This window comes from Ammospiza nelsoni, chromosome Z (assembly GCF_027579445.1).
Source record: "Ammospiza nelsoni isolate bAmmNel1 chromosome Z, bAmmNel1.pri, whole genome shotgun sequence".
In the NCBI taxonomy this organism is placed as follows: Eukaryota; Metazoa; Chordata; class Aves; order Passeriformes; family Passerellidae; genus Ammospiza; species Ammospiza nelsoni.
The window spans coordinates 14784848-14804333 of record NC_080669.1 but is presented as its reverse complement, the minus strand read 5'-3'; the positions used below and the strand labels follow the sequence as shown (position 1 = coordinate 14804333).

General features: G+C 39.5%; 1 protein-coding gene across 1 annotated transcript in view; it reads left to right on the top strand.

The window, feature by feature from the left end:
- ZNF608 (zinc finger protein 608) overlaps positions 1 to 19058 on the top strand; it is a 78382-nt gene extending 59324 nt beyond the window's left edge. The window contains exons 3-8 of the mRNA XM_059492389.1: positions 10778 to 10865; positions 11333 to 13784; positions 15541 to 15958; positions 16501 to 16673; positions 17572 to 17725; positions 18973 to 19058. Coding sequence (XP_059348372.1) covers positions 10778 to 10865; positions 11333 to 13784; positions 15541 to 15958; positions 16501 to 16673; positions 17572 to 17725; positions 18973 to 19058 — 3371 coding nt within the window. The remainder of the gene's footprint in view (positions 1 to 10777; positions 10866 to 11332; positions 13785 to 15540; positions 15959 to 16500; positions 16674 to 17571; positions 17726 to 18972) is intronic.
- The last annotated feature ends 428 nt before the right edge of the window (positions 19059 to 19486 follow it).

The window sequence follows — 19486 nt, the reverse complement described above, 5'->3', positions numbered from 1 at the left end:
TAGGCTTGTTTACAAAACTGAACTGGTATCTTAAGTGTGTAACTGAAACACTTCTGACTGCTGGGGGCATCTTTTCCACCACAAAGTTGCAAGGATTTCATAATGGGAAGGATAGCACTGCCTACTATTTTTCAAAGCAAATAACTAGTTTGTGATATAAGAAGTGCAAAAAATTATGTAGTTTCGTGTTTTCAAACCTAGAAGGTGAAGTTTGAAGCATAGTTTGGTTTATAATCCATTAGCTATAGTAAGAAAAGACCCTAAAATTAGGTTACACCAAATCCTAAACCATAGCAATTGTGTAGGAAGAAGAGCCCCAGATTTTTAAGGTTCTTTTTTGCTCTTTTTTATACAGAGGAAAAATGGGAGTTCTGGGCCTCACCACACCAAACTGATTCCTTTTGGGTGCATCAGTGGGAAAGAGTTAGAAGAAAGAATTTATGATTCACACTTGGAGTTTTCATAGAACTCCTGTGTACACCTACTGTTCGCCTATCTTTTTGTATTTTGCCACACTTTCATCTTTTTGTATTTTGCCATGAAGTTTCTTTGTGACATATTACTGTATTAAGATCTGAACAGAGTTTATATCCTCAAATACCAAGGATGTGTCCCTGTGAGTCCCACAAACTAAATGAAAGAAGAGTTATTTGTCTCCCGTTAGCTGTTGCAAAAAAACCTGAGGGAGTTCTGCAGACAAAATCCCAGATGTTTTTATTTCCCTCCCCTTTGTCTTGGATGTGTCTGTTGTAGGTGTTTACTTACCCTTTTCCCAGGCTGAAGACATGAAGTCTTCATGAAATCAGTGAAGCTTAATACAAAGAGAGAGAGAGAGAGAGAGAGAAAGATGTAAAATGCAGTTCAGTAGATTTAAATGTTTTCAGCCACTGCTTTAAATTGCTGTTTTAAATTCTAGTGAGTGGAATAATAGAGAAGTTATCATGTCTACTAACTGCAGTTGGCCTTTGTAAAGAATGGCTTGTTAGGAGGCTTTATGATTTACTGAGGCCCACAGCTGGCTGCCAGCAGAGCTACAGGAGTGTGGTCTCTCTTGGGCCTGGAAGCTAGAGATGAAAAGGATCCAAAGCTGGCACAAAAGCAAATAAATGCTTTGACTTTAAATAAAGCATCATAATTTATAAGGGGCTCTGCTTCTCAGTCCCAGTGAGGTACATGGATCAGCAGCAGCTCTTTGAGGTTGAGCAGAATTGTCTGTCTGGCTCGACTGCAGTTCTGGTATCTGCAGTCTACAGATTTGGAAGAATTTTCATGGTTTGGGATTGGAATTGTTTCTTTATTCATGCTGTTTATTTTCCATAAATTGTCTCTCTTCTGTCTTCCATTTATTTATGTTTCATTAACTACTCTACTGTTTGATAAATAATTGTACCAGTGTTTGCACCTGGCAGCTCTTTATCATGATGTACAGTGCTGGGAAACAAATCACCAAAGACACCTGAAGGTTTATAGGTGCATTTTGGCATTTGTTGCTTGCTTGGGATTTACTCATCAAATTCCTACAGTGGCAGAGTTCAGAGCTGGGAGACAAACATCTACTGAGATGCCCTAATACTTGCCTCAGGAAGAAAAAAAAAGGTCTGAGCTCCTTAAGAGATTTTGGGGGTTTTGTCAGATTTTTTTTTAATAGATATACACACACACATGCATACACACATAAATTTATACCAGCTTCCCCATTTCTGCAGCTGTTTCTCAACAGTCTGCTGATGAAAACAGTATTTTTGTGGTCTGGTGTCTGAGAAGAAGAATGGAAATGAGGCAGATAATTCTTAAAAGGAACTCCTGAATGCTTGTCTGGGTGAGAAAAAATTGTTTTGGTTTTCCCTTTTTTTTGGCCCTGCTTCTTGTACTGAAACAATAGCTCTTTCCACCATGCTCCAGACTTGTTTTGCTTTGCTATTTACTTGCTCTTAAGGGAGAAAAGAGTTTGTGAGAGAAGTAAGTAGCTGAAGAGTTCCTGTAATTAATATAAAGTGCAGGAAGCGAGTGTGACAGATTAGCTGAAAAGCCCCGTATTCTGTTGCTTATCTCAAGTGACATATGGTCCTGGAGTATGAGCAAAGGCAGTGGATTGTGGGGCTTCTTTTTCTTTTGCTCCACAAGAAGTCAGAAGAGTGTCCATGTGTTCAACAGGCCAGCAACATAGGAGCTGAAATAACACTCCTTGAGAAGTGAGTGGGAAGCTCAGGGGATTACAGAGCATCTAAAATTGAGACTGTGACACTTTTCAGTGTCAGGCTATGTGAATCACAGTTATGATTACTGAAGAGAAAGAAAAAAGAAAAAAGAATCTGCTAGAAATGGAATACTTTATTTCTGAAACAGATACAGTTTTCTTCAGAACACACAGATGTTAAATTATTTTCAAACTGCATTTTTAGTATCAGCTGAAATAAAGACTGCATTTTTATTCTCAAGCTGCAGTGAAACATTGAAGTTGTTCAGTTACTCTGGCCAAAGAAAAGGTAAGGGCTGCACAAAAACTAGCTCTTTAGTTGTACTCCAGAGGTCAGAAGCCTATGGTTAGTTTATAATAACATTAACTGCACATTTTCTTGTAAACACTGCAATCATGTGGTCTGACATTCAAGAGGTTTAACAGCATTTTATTCAAAAATTTTCCTAATCCTGCCAAATTCTAATCACTTTGATAAAAATCTGGCAGGAGAAAATTATGTGGGTTGCTGTGGCTTCATAGTTTTCAAAATCACCACTCTAAGTAGCTCATATTTTAGTAGAACGATGTAGTCGTTGATAAATCAACAAGCCATTTGGGACCCAATCTGATGTAATTTCTGGGGTACTACCCAGTTTTCCTTGAGACTTTTATTGGTCTTTTAATGCATGTGAAATTTAGCTTTATATTTGATTAGGACCATTCATATTTCTTTTGGCTTTCGATTTGTATTTAGATCTTGGTCACTGGTTATTTGTTGGGCAGACCAGCTTTAGAAGAAATATATGCACTGAAAAAAAATGTAACAGTTATCATTATAACTAATAAGGGACATGAGCTCTTAGATTAGATGCTGTCCTGTCTTCCAGAACTAACCTGCCCCCAGCATTTCAGTTATAGCCTTGTCCAGAGAAACTGACATTTCAGCTAACCTCAGCTACATGTCTTCCTGACATGATGGGTTTTTTTTATACTAAAGCTGGAAAAGGGTAATGTTGCTAGGGAGGCAGGAAAAAGAAATTAAACCAGAGCTTCTTTTAGCTGCCTGTTCAACTGAATATTGACCAGCTGTCTTCATGAGAAAGAAATAGATGGCGGTGAATAAGCTAGAGTCTAGTTTTCCAAGAAGTTCAATGATTTTCCCAGATCAATACAGCCCATGAGGCTTCAGAACAAAGGATGCGGGAGACATGACAGTGATGGAAGTAGCTTGTGTTCTTTTGTGTATTAGGCACATGGGCTCATGGGGAAACAGGATTTCTTCAGTTATTGGAGTGTTTATTCTTTTATATGCACGGGGATAAACTTCTAGATTAAGAAAATCTATTGCAGTAATTATTAGGTGGGATTAAAAAGTTGTCTGCTTGATGGCCCAGCTCCACGTTTCCAAGAGCTACTCCTCACTGTATAATTGCTGCTTCTTTTTTGAATGCAAATGGGAGTATGTATTGCCAGTCCAGGGAACAGGTTCTATAAAACGGCTATTTTTAAACCAAGGTGGTAGCTCCTACTTTCAATATTACCTTTATTTTACCAATGACTTCATAATAAAAAGAAAAGAAAGGGTATGACATTCAAATAAAGTATCCATGAAATGTAGGTTGTCATTACTCAGAACTTACTGGAAATCACACAGATGTGATCTTACTCTGTTAGGCGATTGCAGAAGATACTGTAGTTTGTAGTCCAGCTTTAGCCACCAGCAGGGCAACATTAACTAAAATAGCAGAGTTTCACCTCTCAGCCCTCTAACCTTTAAACTTGCTATGCTTTCATAAAGTACAGAAAGCAGAATTAACACAACTGGTAAGTGCCTCAGTGGTTTATGACTACACCAGCAGTATTTCATTATGCTTCTTTTCCTTGATGCTATCCAATCTTCTCATCTTCATTGCTGTACAGTATTTGTTCAGATAAAGTCCAGTGCCCAGGATGACTAATTGCAGATCTGTGCTCCAGATGGTCTGATTACAGGATGTGGTTAAAGTGACTTTTCAAACATTCTGTGCTGCAATAGGGCTCTTGGGAAAAAAAAAAAAAAAAAAAAAAAAAAAAAAAGCCCAAAAAATCCCACCAGCAAACCAAAACAACAAAAAGCAAACCCACCAGTCTTGCATTTCCAGGCCACCTGACAATCATTACATCCTCAGGCTGGCTGGTGTTGATGCGGTTACATGTGCACCTGCTGTAGATGTAGTTAAGTTCTTGTGCCATGCTAGACAGAGTGTGATTAAAGTAGTATATAAACTGTACATCTCCCAGATCAGCATTCAGTCTATAAGATGTGGCTTCATACGGAGATTGTTTACTGATCATTTTAGATTACTTTCTGGATGGAAGCAATCAGGGAGGAATAAGCCATTTGCATTGCAAGTCTAATATAAAAATTGTTCTGTGTTTTTTATGCCCGGTTGAATTGCAGGTGTATATGTGGATGTGGGATTGATGATGATGTGGCGGATATGGTGGTTGTGAGGCAAATGAGTTGTACTGCTTTTACTAAGCCAGTGGCAACAAAAAATCTTGAGACAATACTAAGAATATAGATTTTCATCTTTCAGCTTTTTGCATTTCACATATTTTAGCTATTGTTATGGAGTGATGTCAAATAGATACAGGTGGGACCAAAAAAATTGCAATGCCAGATGTGGAATAAAACATGTTTAATCAGTGGGGGTGGTGTACTCACTGATGACAGATATGCCATGGTTTGGCTATCCCAGGCATGTCTGTATTATTCGTACTTGGCATGGCAGGGACAAGAGGCAAATCAAATTTGACTTGCAAACATATTTGTGGATTCACTAATCATGAAGATACAAGGAATTGATTATGCTGTAGTGTTACAAGTAATACTTGTAACAGTAATCAAGTAATGATGTGATGCTTCTCTATACCAGGATTGCATCTCAGCCTTGAAGAACTACTATGCCGCAGAGATTTTTGCTACAAGAATTTATCATATTACCTTTTAAAGAAGTATTCTTACTAAAAAATTATGGAAAGTGTAGTCTACTTTAGAGATATTCCTCTGGCAGGAGGAAAAATTGTTTTTAAATGATACTCAGGATAGTAAAGGTAGTAGGCAGAACTTAATTTTGGAATTTTGACAACAGAGGCTTCCACTTGTGTTTAAGGGTAAGTGACTTATGTGACTTTTAAAATATATGTGACTTTTTAAATATACATGACTTCTGATGACTGAAAAGTAGACAAATCATTCCTAGTTTTGAAAGATCATGAAAATATTCTTCAACAAAGAAGTGTTCAGATAGACTTTGTGCAGATCTGGTTTCTCCAGAATTTTACAGATGCTTTCGGCCAGATTGCCCACTAAGAGCAGAGGGAGCAGCTCCTTTTACAAAAATGAAGGCTTACCCTCTCAGATAACTGCTCTGCTGAGTTCCCTGGTGAAATAATCAGTTTGGACTAAACCCGGATTTTGTAGCATTTGCTGGGATCTGAACACAAAGTAGCCTATGCTGTAAAAATTAAGTCAAGCCTTCCAATCTGATTTATTGAGTAGTGCCTACTTGTATTGGAATTTGAACATGTTTGTTTTCTAAAGACAGTATTTTTAAAAGCTGGGGCCCACATTTAAGGTAGTGATGTGATAATTTGATTCCTCATCACATGAGCTCATTTTCAAAGTTTTGGATACAAACATAAACATTCTTGGCTTATGATCATTGCAGAAAACAGAGTCAAGAAAACAAAGAAATTAATATATTTTTTAGACTAGGTACTTCAGGGGGTTTTTGTCTTTAAATGAAGGAATGTCTGCAAGAGTGTAGATGTGTCTGCTAAACTTGCAGTGCCAGAGTAATCCGTATGAACAATACTCTTACTTGGTACTGAAAATGCCTTTGATTCTGATGTTTACATGTCAAAATAGCACATCTGCATTTCTTAGCAACAGGGTTATTTACTTCATTTCCAACTTGTGATGACATATTTCATTCTACAAGATATAGTTAATAGTAAATAGCAAGTTTTGGTTCTGGCCTTTGTTAGGCAGTCACTGAAAAGCAGAAGAAGGGACAGGGGAAGAAAAGATACATCATATCCACAGAACTCATAAAAAGTGAGGTTTTTGCTGTAGATTTCTGAAATGACATTCTTACATACTACTTTAGTGACATGTGACTTTTCATTCCATAAGAAAATTCAAGTAAAAATTGTCAGAGTTATTTTGTATGTTACCTATCAGAAGCACTTATGTAAAATGGCTTTGTATTCCTATAGGCACACATTAGTTTTTCCTGCCTGAAAATTTTTGCCATTAACGTTGTGGTTATGATTATGATGAGTAAAGAAAAAGATCTCATAATGGTACACATACTGTGAAGGAAAACAGCAAAATACAGAATCTTGTCTGGTTCCTAAAAGGCTGACAACATTTGATGTTAAAGGAGGAGCTTCTATTGATGGTGGTGGGCACCAGATCACATCCTGGGTGTGCCATTGTCATACATTAATGCTTTTGGATATGATTGTGCCTTGCCTAATAATGGATTTTGGCAGAAAAACTACAGTAGGTGAACTCTAAAACTTCTGGGTAATATTACCCCATTTTCTTACATTATAACACCATTTCGTAATTCGCACACATAAAACATTCTGTACTTACTGTGTTTACTCCTTAATGATAAAGAGTAGCATGGGTGGTAACTTCAGAACATTTAATTCTCATATTCTTTTTTTGCTTTAATGTAGGACACATGACACGGAAGGCTGCAGAAAGTATTGTTAATTTCGGATATACTGTAACTGTGAATAGTTATATAGTTTGCAAATGGAATGATCAACCAAATTAAACTAAGAAATTTATCTATTATATATTTTGGAGAGATAAGTTTTTCTTTGCTACATTCAACTCTTGTGAAATGTGTTCTAGTAACGGTCAAACTCTTTAAGATGACACCCCAAGTTTCTCAAAGAAGCATTTGTGTGTGTGGTATATATTCACTGGTTTTTGATCTAACCTCACAGGAACAGAATTCGATATTTGGCTTAGTTTCCTCCTGAATTAGAATCTTAGAGAGTCCAAATATCCTCAGGTACATTTCATTACAAGCACCTGATTTTTTTCCCCCATTCTTCAGTAAGGTATTTTAAAAAGTTTAGCCTCTTGGGCTTTTTATAAGGTGAAAATCATCTCTTGTTTCAGACAGTATGAAACCTGTGGGTTCCTCAGACTGTCTTTGCATTTTCTCTCAGACTGTCTTTGCATTTTCTCTCTTGTTCAGGCAATGTTAAATAGGTTATTGTTACATTATATGTTGTCTGATGTGATAGGAAGTCTCATTACAGGAACTTCTTATGATTTGGCACAGCCCTCAAGAGGTCTGGTCCTGTGTGTGGTGTGTTCCTTCACAAGATGAAGGGGGTACATGGGCACACAGGTGCACAGAGAGGAGCTGGAATGACCCAGAGAGGAGCTGCTGCATCCCTGAGTGCATGGCCAGTGTACTCAGGTGATGCTGGGAGTGAGCCAGGCACTGCTCAGCCCCTGGGACACAGCAGGCTCAGCAGAGCTTCTTGCTTTGAGCTTGAACGCTGTGCCAGGACAAACAGCACACCCTGATTTAGAAGAATAATCCTTTCTCTTCAGCACTGCATCAAGTACATTGTGTGGATCACTAGCTCAGTCATCTCCATTTTCATGTTCCGGTGCTTTGTCCTAGTGAGCCTCTCCCAGCTACACATTTCCTTAGATCCCTACCTCCCATGTTACTTATATTCTCCTCACCCATTTCTGTGATAATCTTAGAAGAGTAAAAGAGTTACCTTCCCTGGCAGTTCTGTGGAGTCTTTTGTGTGGCTGAGCAATGTGTTTTCTGTCCATTAAGGAAAGAAAATGTATTCCTTGCCACAGCTAACGCAACATGGAGATTAATATTCTCTCCTACTTGCACGGGACCTTTGCTAAGCCTAACAAATTTAATGACATGCTATGTGTAGCAGATTTAAGGGAGGAGCTTATTTGTGTTTGCTTTTGAAATACTGACTTTCTTACATGGGAAGGTCATTTAAATGTCTTCATAGAATTATTGAAATACGTATTGATTTCAGGGGCTTTTATTATTTTCACTATTCTATGCCTTCTACCTTGCCCTCTTTTCTGTCAATAGGTAACAAACTATCGCTAGGTCTGGTACATAAATAAATTAATAAAGTGCACATAGAGATAGGCAAGATTACAAATATCAAGGAAGATAGGTGAGACTAAACCTTTATTAAGACATCCCCCCAAAAAAACCCAAAACAAAACAAACCAACCACCCCCCTAAAAAAATAATAATCCAAACTCAAAAAATCCCCACAAAGTAACAATTACTTTTTAAAAAAAGGATAAAAATTAACTAGCTGGGGAAGAATAAAGGACAAAGTTAGTTCTTCAGTAATACTCCATGGTATGTCAGAGAGCTCTCTTTGCTTGGTACTTTTAGGAGACTGGACAAATGCTGGTACATGGGGTTGAGGGATCAAATGTGCTGCTTGCAGATAGATGGGTTGCCTGCCATAATACAGTTTACCAGTGGAAAATACTCAAGATTTTCACTTGGAGCCTTACAGAGTCACAGATGACAAGCTGTTATAGTGGAAGAAAGGCATCAAGGCTGCCAGAGAAACACCTGTGCAATCTCTTTTCTCTAGACTGTAAATGGCAAGTGGGAACATAGAGCTGTTCATTGTAAGAAACCCCATTTCTACCAACAGATATTTCCTCTTGGATGTACTGGGTTGTTCTCCTCTTCCTCCTCCTCCTCCTCCCTGGACCCCAGCACTTCCTGGCTGCCTCCATGCCTAAGCAAGGGGCAACATAAAGCAGCCTTGGCGTCTTTGCAGCCTTTGCTTAGTTTGCATAGGTCATAAAAATACAGCATGGCCTTTTAACCCTGATCACAGAATCACAGAATCAGTTAGGCTTGGAAGGATGTCTGAGATCATCGAGTCCAACCTATGACCCAACATCACCCTGTCAAGTAGACCATGGGACTAAGTGCCACACCAAGTCTCTCCTAAACATCTTCACCATGGTCTCTCTAGGACCTGACTGACACCGGCTGGAAGTGCAGTTTTTCTTTCATGCTTCAGACCAGTTCATTCCAGTGCGCAAAATTCTAGAGTTGCCTAATTGCAGTGAAAAACCATATGGGGGATAAATTTCAAATCTGTTACAGAGAATTTTCAAGGAAATCCCGTCTTCCTTGGTACCTCTGCTAACAACATTTAAAATATTTCCCTGCTGCTAAAAGACCCCTGAGGAAATAAGCTGCTGCTTGTGTGTTAACTTCGCCTCAGTGCAGCAGAGAATTGCAAAATTAGAAATTGCACTGGTAAGACAAAGCAAAAGATGGGCTGGAAACATTCTGGCACAATGCCATAATCATTTCTATTACAGAGACGCTGCAGATAGAATAAGGGAAGTGCAGAGGAAAAACAAGGCTGTCAGCAGCGAGTTGGTGTCTTCACGCCTCTCATAAATTTGGAACATTTTGTACTGTGCCTTTCTTTGTTAGATAAAATGTATTTCTTATTTCAGTGTGTGTTCTAATGAGAAGAGATGTCTGGCTCAATAATACTACCTTCTGTTTATCTGTGGCAGTTAATGAATTAAAGGGGTCATTATGCTGCCTAGTCCATAAACATGATGATAAATTATGTGAAGAGCGTTTGAGGGCAACCTGAAAACATTTGAATGACATCCCCTACATTTATTCTCTTGTTACTTACAATAACCTTATCATTCACAAATTTTACAGGGATAATTCAAATAAAACGAAATTAGAATTCTGCTTTAGGCAGGCAAATTTGCATTTAATAAAAGTCATAAGTGGAAAAGCAATTAAATTACAGTAGGTTTTTTGAAGGATCCCTTTTCCTATATAAATATATATTGCAATTACTCCTACCTTAACTGTGGTATGGTTGAAGTTTCATATCTAGTCTCTCACTTTCCACAGAAGCAAAAGCAAGGCAAATAATACATTTTTTGAGCCATATCTGCTGAACAAGACTTGCAGTGCATACATGTATATGTTTGTGTGTTTGGATATGAGTAATTTCAAGTAAATAGAAGCATCATTATCATATTGTTCAAAGCAAAGCAGATTATTCTTCTCAGTCACCTTCTGATTTAAACACTGTAACTGGTGCTTAGTTTACGCTGGCTGGCTGCCAAGTGAAAGCAATTATGTGCAATAATAGCAAAATTAAGAGGTGAGTGTTGCTGTTTTACAGCAGGACATGGCAAAACCCATTTCCTTCTGTCAGCTGTATCTTGATTACACACACACCGTCACACAGGCAAGCTGTCTTGCACACACACACATGGGTGCACTAATTCTTGTTCTTTGTCATTTGCAGTCTTTCCTGTGGGTTTTAACTTGAGGTCACTGAAACCAGAAAAGAGGAACAATATAGACCAGAGTGTTTGAAAGCAAATGAGAGTAAATGTCTTACTTTGTGAGGAAAGAACAGGAAAAAGAAAAAACAAAAAAAGAGCAAAACAAAAAGGCTATCCCAGTTATTGTTCTTATGTGTGATAATACTTTATTTTTTGCTCACTGACAGGTGTCCTGGTAGTAAATGTTACATGGAGGAACAAGACTTATGTGGGAACACTGTTGGACTGCACAAAGCATGACTGGGCCCCTCCGAGGTAGGCAAACATTCTGAGTCTATTTTTTCTCTGCTGCATTTTAACCCTCAGTCTCAGGCAAGAGACCGTACAGAGATTAATAAAGCACAACTGGTTATAATTGAAATCATGCATGAGTGAATTGAGTAGTTCTGTCTTCCAGAGTGAAACATGGGGTGGAAGCTCTTCTTTATTTTACTTTTGCATTTTTGAGAGGGAAGAGGAAATACATGGGATTCAGTCAGAGAGCAGTTAATTTCAAAATGCATTTCTTTAAGTTAGGAAAATGTTTTGCTCCATTGTTCTCACCAGGTGGATATGTCCTCACCATTTTTGTCTTTTTTTAATGACTTTGACACTGTAACATTCTCACTTGTCAGAAGGACATCTTTCCTTTAACATGTGTGAAGGTTCTCTTACGGGACATGGTGGTGGTTGTTATTTTTTCAGTTGATGGCTCCTGCTGATGGAATCTATTGTTTGTACAGGTTTTGTGAATCGCCAACAAGTGACCTGGAAATGCGTGGAGGACGGGGCAGGGGAAAGCGGGCAAGGTCCGCTGCAGCTGCGGCTGTACCCGGGAACGACGCGAGTTTCGCAGAGTCCCGAGGACTTCAGAGTAAAAATCGAGGTGGTGCCAATGGCAAGGGGAGGAGGGGCAGCCTTAACTCAAGTGGGCGCAGAACACCCCCAAACTGCGCCATGGATGAAGTCAAAGCCAGCCCCTCGTCCACAAACAAGAGGAAAACTAAGCCTCCTATGGAGCTGGATTTGAACTCCAGTTCAGAGGACAATAAGTCTGGAAAACGCATTCGTACTAATTCTAGAAGCACTCCCACCACCCCACAGGGGAAACCCGAGACTGCTTTTTTGGACCAAGGCTGCTCTTCCCCAGTGCTGATTGACTGTCCTCACCCCAACTGCAACAAGAAGTACAAGCACATTAATGGATTACGTTACCATCAGGCTCATGCACACTTAGACCCAGAAAACAAACTGGAGTTTGAGCCTGACAGTGAAGACAAAATTTCAGACTGTGAGGAAGCACTGAGTAATGTGGCACTTGAATGCAGCGAGCAAAGCACAAATTTGCCAGGCTTTGATCCACTAAAAGCACCGACATCTCCTTCCTCCATTGCTACCCCAGGGACCCCCAAGGGAAAGAGGGAACTGACCAGCAATGGCCCTGGTTCAGTTATCAGTTCCAAAACTGGCAAGAATTCTGGCAAAAAGAAGGGTCTGAACAGTGAATTGAACAGCCTTCCAGTAATTTCTAACATGGCAGCCGCACTGGATAATTGCTCAGTAGCAGATGGCAATTTGCAAACTGAAATGCCGAAATTGGAGGCTGAAGGATTAATTGACAAGAAGAGTTTAGGTGATAAAGGCAAGAAATCAAACAATTGCAAAGTGGATAAAAACCTTTCCAAGCTGAAAACGGCCAGGCCCATTGCCCCAGCACCAGCACCAACTCCTCCCCAGTTAATAGCTATACCTACTACAGCCTTTACAACCACCACTACAGGGACAATACCAGGACTGCCCTCTCTAACAACTACTATTGTTCAGGCTACACCAAAGAGCCCTCCACTGAAACCCATTCAACCAAAGCCCACAATTATGGGAGAGCCAAGCACTGTAAACCCAGCTCTCACATCACTCAAAGACAAAAAGAAAAAGGAGAAGCGAAAGCTGAAGGACAAAGAAAGCAAAGAGACGGGCAGCCCTAAGATGGATTCTAAGCTGGGGAAGCTGGAGGACTCAAAAGGGTCTGGAAAAGACTTATCTGGACATTTTTTAAAGGACCATCTCAACAAGAACGAAGTGCTAGCTAATGGACTGTCAGAATCTCAAGAGAGCAGGATGGCAAGTATTAAGGCTGAAGCTGATAAAGTTTACACATTCACAGACAATGCGCCCAGCCCTTCCATAGGGAGTGCCTCCAGGATGGAATGCAGCACTTTGGTGAATGGACAATCTGCCATGGCCCCACTGCACGTGTTGACACAGAATGGCGCAGACAGCACGGCTGCTAAAACCAACAGCCCTGCTTACTCAGATATTTCTGATGCAGCTGATGATGGTGGCTCTGACAGCAGGTCAGAGGGCATGAGGTCAAAGGCCAGCTCTCCGTCGGATATTATTTCTAATAAAGACGGTGTTGTAAAAGGACATTCTTCGACCACAGCACAATCAGCTCAAGGGAAAGAGTCTCATTCTCCCTATTACCATGGCTACGATCCTTACTATTCCCCAAGTTACTTGCACTCTGGACAGGTCAGTGCCCCAGCAGCTGGGAACAGTGGTACCCCACAGGGGCTGAAGATTAAAAAAGAGGCTGAGGAAGAGGCTGAAAAGAAAGAGAAGGCAGAATCGTCAGATGCCAAGAAAAGCGAAAGCACTTCCTCTAATTTGCAGCCGCAACATCAGTCAGTAATAACTCAAAGACACCCTGCACTTGCTCAGTCACTTTATTATGGACAGTATGCCTATGGGCTCTATATGGACCAAAAGTCCTTAATGGCCTCCAACCCTGCTTACAGGCAGCAGTATGAAAAATACTATGAGGACCAGAGACTAGCAGAACAGAAAATGGCACAAAGTGGGAGGGACTGTGAAAGGAAGAATGACCCCCCCTTGAAAGAGATTGGGAAGGATGACAACAAGCAGAAGAATATTCCATCTGCCACTATTTCAAAGGCCCCTTCAACTCCAGAGTCCAGCAAAAATAACACTAAAATAGGGTCATCAGTTCCTAACAAAGGTGAGGAGACAAGCAAATCACAGATCCTTTCCAATCACCAGCAGCAGCTTCAGTCGGACACTTTCAAAGCCAAACAAATGGAAAACCACCAGCTTATAAAGGAGGCTGTAGAGATGAAATCTGTTATGGATTCAATGAAGCAAACAGGAGTAGATCCAACCACAAGATTTAAACAGGTGAGATCACAGGAAATGGAACAAGAGTGTCTTGGTTTATCTTTTAAGACGTGAGATTTACTTTCTGCTACATTCTTCTACCTCTGCAGCCATATAAGCTCCACCATCATTTTTTCATGCTGGATTTTATTGTAGTCTGTGAATAGACCAATAAGCCTTCTAGTTGAGCTGTTTGAAAAGAACAAAAAAAATTACAATTAAAAAGTCTAGTAAGGTGGTGACAGAGCACAGGCTTACGACCTGAACAGACTATTTTAAATTATATGCATGAATAAAGTAGAATTAGATTTCTCTTTTAGATGTAAATGGTTAGCAGTTTGCTTAGTTCAGAAATAAGAAATTTCAAGCAAAATAAGCAGCTTTCATTGTGAGAGGACTTAAAGCAGATTGAAACATGGTTTGAAGTGTTTCTTTTTTTTGTTAAATAACAGTTGGCATTTACTAAAGATGGGTGAGCTGGTTCTTTGAAGAGTTGGCTTAAAGCATACCTCTTTATCTTAACCCAAGGTGACCTTTCTGAAGCAGTTAAGTTCCCCTTCTCTCCTCAACCAACCTCAAGCCCCTACAGACCTACACAATGGATGAAATCCTCTCTCCATTGAAGTCAGTGGTAGTTTTGCAATTGACTTCAGTGGGACCAGAATTTTATCCAGTGGCTTCATGCTGACCCTCGTAGATGTCACATTGCCTTCATTTGAGGCAATGCAACTGTCTCCGTGCTCTGAACTAGAGCCTCAATTCTTGATACTTTCATGTTCTGGTGTATGGTACATCCCAGACTTCACCCTTACAGGCTGTCTTTCAATGTACAGTGGGATCAGGGGAGTGGGAGTAGAGAGCTGTAAAGGAAGTGGGATGGTACAGCCCTAAGTAGGAGAAGATTTCTGCTGATTCAAGTGAGTATTTGAAACCAGACTGTCCAAGCGTTTAGTTGCGTGCTTATATTTTTGTGCCATGTGCCATAAATGTCTGTCAGTTGGAGAAAATGTTGACAATTAGCTCTTGCATATCCTGTACAAGAAAAAGAAGTCTTCCTGTTACTTCTCCGTAGCGATTTGGTGTAGCATTGTGAAGATCTCCCCTCTCCAGTTCTGTAACATGTTTATAAACTGGTCTGTGTAATACATTATTTTTAAAAGTATTTACAATGGCCAGTATATGTTCTTTAAATCATGTGATCCTGATCCAATAAATACTTGCGTACCTGTAACTTTACAAACTTAAAATAAGATTGTCAGCTGAAAAAGTCTGCTTTAATGTTTGACTTCCACTGATTCCTGGACGTTTGTATTACCAGAGGTAGCATTAGAATCTTGCCAGCTAGATCAGCTTTTCATGAGCATTGTTCCAGGTATTCTAAGTACTCTGGCATATCATTAGCCAGCTCTAATTTTGTGGTTCACAGATACTTTTTGCTCTCTAGTGGGAAAAGTCTCTCTGTGGGCTTTAATTAAAATGTGTTATGAATAACATAGTCTCAGAACTTCATTACATTGCACATGTATTTCATGATTAAACTAGTTAAAGGCATGAAGAAGGATATAAGATGAAGCAATTGAATTAAATTTTGATAATAGACTCTTGCTCCTTCATGGGAATATTGGTTTGAGCTCAAGGCACTCTGTGGCAAGCAAACCTCTCCTCTATGTAATGGGGCTATGGTATTAAAAATACATTAACCAAAATGTGGGAAATACTAATAACAAACTTAGTTCTACATCTAAGTTCAGAACAATTTTTTTCTCCTCTTTATTAGGATCCAGATTCACGAACATGGCATCATTATGTCTATCAGCCCAAATACCTTGATCAGCAAAAATCAGAAGAACTTGATCGTGAGAAAAAGTTAAAAGAAGACAGCCCTAGAAAAACACCTAATAAGGAAAGTTCCCTGCCTAACCTTCCTGTCTCATTAACAAGCATTAAAGAGGAGCCCAAAGAGGTCAAGCGTTCTGATTCTCAATCAGTGGATGAGAGCAAGATAAAAAACGATGATCAAAAGACTCCTGTAAATTGGAAGGACTCTCGGGGTGCTAGAGTAGCAGTTTCCTCACCAATGAGTCAGCATCAGTCATACATCCAGTACTTGCATGCTTACTCGTATCCGCAGATGTACGATCCCAACCATCCGGCCTATCGCGCAGTCTCTCCTGTCCTAATGCACAGCTATCCTGGTATGTATTCCAAAACCTGCCTTGTGTGCTAGTTAAGATTTGCATCCTCAGGTTCAATAAAGTCTGCATTTTAATATTTCTGTTAGTAGCTAGGCTAAATTAGAAGCTTCATGGATGACGTTGTGTTGCTTGTGCTTCCACTGGGGAATGTTCTGTAGATGAAACTGGTTTCATACAAGATGTTCCTTTTATGAACTCTCAAGTTTCTCAACACTTGACAGTCTGCTGTTGCTGTTAGACTGACAGATAGTTTATTGCCTATAAAAATATTCTAAGCACTTACTGTCAGAACCATTATAGTTACTATTCCTTTTACTTAAATAGACCCATAAATGTCTGAAATGGTTATCAACTCAACCCTCTTTATAACCTCCATTCATCAGGGCAAATTAGGTGATGAAATTGAAGAGCAGTCGTGCCATTTGGTAGTCATGTGATCTACTTTTGATGTAATTGTCAGTTCTGATATTGTCTCCTCCTACCTTGATTTAATCAAAATGTAAAAACAGTAACTTGATGTGGTATTTATTGTTTACCCGCAGGGGCCTATCTCTCTCCAGGATTTCATTATCCAGTTTATGGGAAGATGTCAGGGAGAGAAGAGGCAGAAAAGGTCAATACCAGCCCGAGCATCAATGCAAAATCAACCACTGAGTCCAAAGCACTGGATTTGCTCCAGCAGCATGCCAACCAGTATCGCAGCAAGTCACCTGTTGTAAGGCTTTGTCTGTTCTTACCGGAGAGTATCACATACAGAAAGGGGTAGAGGAGGAACATAACTGCGGGAAGCACACAATCTGGCGTCAAGCTATGAGTGCATGATTCTTCTTTATAGTACAGCTTATAATAAAAGCAGTTTATAGTCAGAATGCTTCTGTGGCATAAACTGGAAGTAACACATCTAACACGGTTCTGTGCTGAGGTTTCCTGTCTTGAATAGACTAATATAGAAATACAGATTCAGAGATACTTTCTGGTGCACAGATTTTTGCAGTTAAATAGGAACCTCTTGTTCAGAAACATAATGAAATGAGAAGTTGGGCTATAGGATTTGATAATATCCCCTCCTTGTATTTGTCGAGAATTCACATCTTCCGAGTAGCTGATTACCATCCCCAATTTCTGAAGATTTACAAATGAGATTTACAAAGTTGGAACAATTACTGTTATTTCACTTTCAGATAAGTTGTTGCTGGTTTTAATTGTGAGCAAGTCACTGGCTCTCATTGTATTTTCTAAAAGTAGTTTTTCTGCTATTCAGTCAGACTTGATCCCCAGAGAGCTTTAGAACAGTGAGCATTTTCAGAGGCTCACCCAGGTTGTTCAGGCATTGGCAAGCCAGCTGAGCTTTAGGGAGCCCAAAACTAGAAGTCACCATGGTGTCTTCAAGATGCAGTGTGTTGCCTCAAAATCTTCTGCCTTGGGAAATCTTCCATTATCCAGAAAGATTAGCTTGAGATTAGAATCAAGTGCAAATACTCCAGTAGAGATACTGCTTCAGAAAAAGTGTCATTTGTATACAAAAAGTTTTTGACAGGTAGTAACATGGTTTTATTGTGATTTCATCCCTTTTAAAGTTCTCACGTCAGTTTTCTTTCACTTTCTGTTACTAGCCTGTGGAAAAATCACCAGCTGAGCGTGAGCGGGAAGCAGAGAGGGAGCGAGACCGCCATTCTCCTTTCAGCCAGCGGCACCTCCACACTCACCACCATACCCATGTTGGAATGGGCTACCCCCTTATACCTGGACAGTATGACCCATTTCAAGGTGAGCAGAAAATTGTCACTGGGTGGGATTAGCTTTCCTCATGGAATTGTTGCCTTGACGCTGGAAATTATGCCTACATGAAGCATTTTGAATAGAGATCGCGCTGTTAGAACAGATGTGCTTTACATTTAGGGGGAAGGCTTGAAAATTCACAGCAAGTACTAGCAATAGATTAATAGCTTCATGTCTGAGAAATACCAAGTTTTGTTTCCAAAACTGGGTGTCAGAGCATTATTAAAGATGTACCAGTTAGGCCGTCATCCACATGAATGTTTTGATTCCTCCTGCAAACTGACATTAACTGGCTAAAAGGCAGTAAAATATCCAAACCAAACAACCTCCTTTTTGTATAATTAGGGTTGTGTAAGCAATGGAGGAAGTGTGGCAAAGACAAAAGCTTTTTATACTGAACATATTTTATGTACAAGGCATTCCAGTCACAAGGGTTTGTGCTTGTTATAATTTGACTGTTTGAAAGAGGACTCTTTGTATTTTGGCAAATGCCGTGCACAAAGTTGCAGTCAGGGAAAAAGCAGCACAGTGAGATACAATTTATTCTCCCTGGGTTTTATACCCGTCTTTGAATGTTTTTTTCTCTAACCGTGGACTCTAGCTGAATTAAAAGGAGGTTTCCTCCCATGCAGCAAAATATGTGCTACCACAACTGGTGGCTAAATGACATTTCTTCTTTCCATTGACTTGTGCCTCAGCATTTATTTTTCCTGTGTAAAAGTCTTGACATTTCTCAGTGTGATTCAGTGATTCCATATGCCTTTTGGGATGCATTATGCTTGTTCAGTAGCAAAACTGTAAAAATGGTAAGTTATTATGAAAGTATTGTATCCTGAGCAGCTGGCATGTCGTTTCTGTAATTCACTGTGACTTTTGATTCTTGTTGTTTCCTGATACCTATTATTTCTACTGAACTTCCTATTCATGAGCTCTCATACAACCCACTTAGCATCATGCAGTGCAGTGTTTGGAAAGGAATGCAGTAAGTAGAAATGCTGTAATTTCTTGTAGAATATCTATCAAAGACAGTTCAGTTTATTACAGAAAGGTATATTGATCATACTGGGCAGATTGTGTTAACAATGTTGCCTGCAATATTTGTTATTTATGTAGTGATAACCCCCCTACATTTTCTGGTTGTTTGCCTTAGAGATCATTCCTACCCTTACTGTGACCACAAAAATCCATTAAAACCAGAGGTACATCAACATTCCTTTGTTTCTTCTTTCTTGCAGGATTGACCTCTGCTGCCCTTGTTGCCACTCAGCAGGTGGCTGCACAGGCATCTGCATCTGGTATGTTTCCTGCACAAAGAAGGTAAATAGCCAATAAATTATATATTGTAACATAGAGAGGAGAAAGTAATCACAGATTTTTTTTAGCCTGCTGGTGTGCATTTCCTTGTATGACACAAGTTTTTAAAGTTGAGGAAAAACTTGGTACTTTGGATTAATTGCAGTTTTGTTCTCCTTAGAATGATATTTTGTCCTTAGTTGTGTTCTTTAATCGTAACATAGGTCAGAACAAGTAGTCTGTCTTCTGAGATTTTCCATAGAGTGTGTTTTAAACACTGGTATTAAGATAAAACAAGAGATTGTGAAATATAAGATCCAAATTTTTAATAAAATGAGTTTAAAATTAAGGTTCAGTTGGTTCCATGCATGACCAGAAGAACTTAGGATTTTATCTATTCTGCAAGGCTGCCTGGCTTGCTGCTCTTGCTTTTAGGGAGTTTTGTTTGGGAGCCCA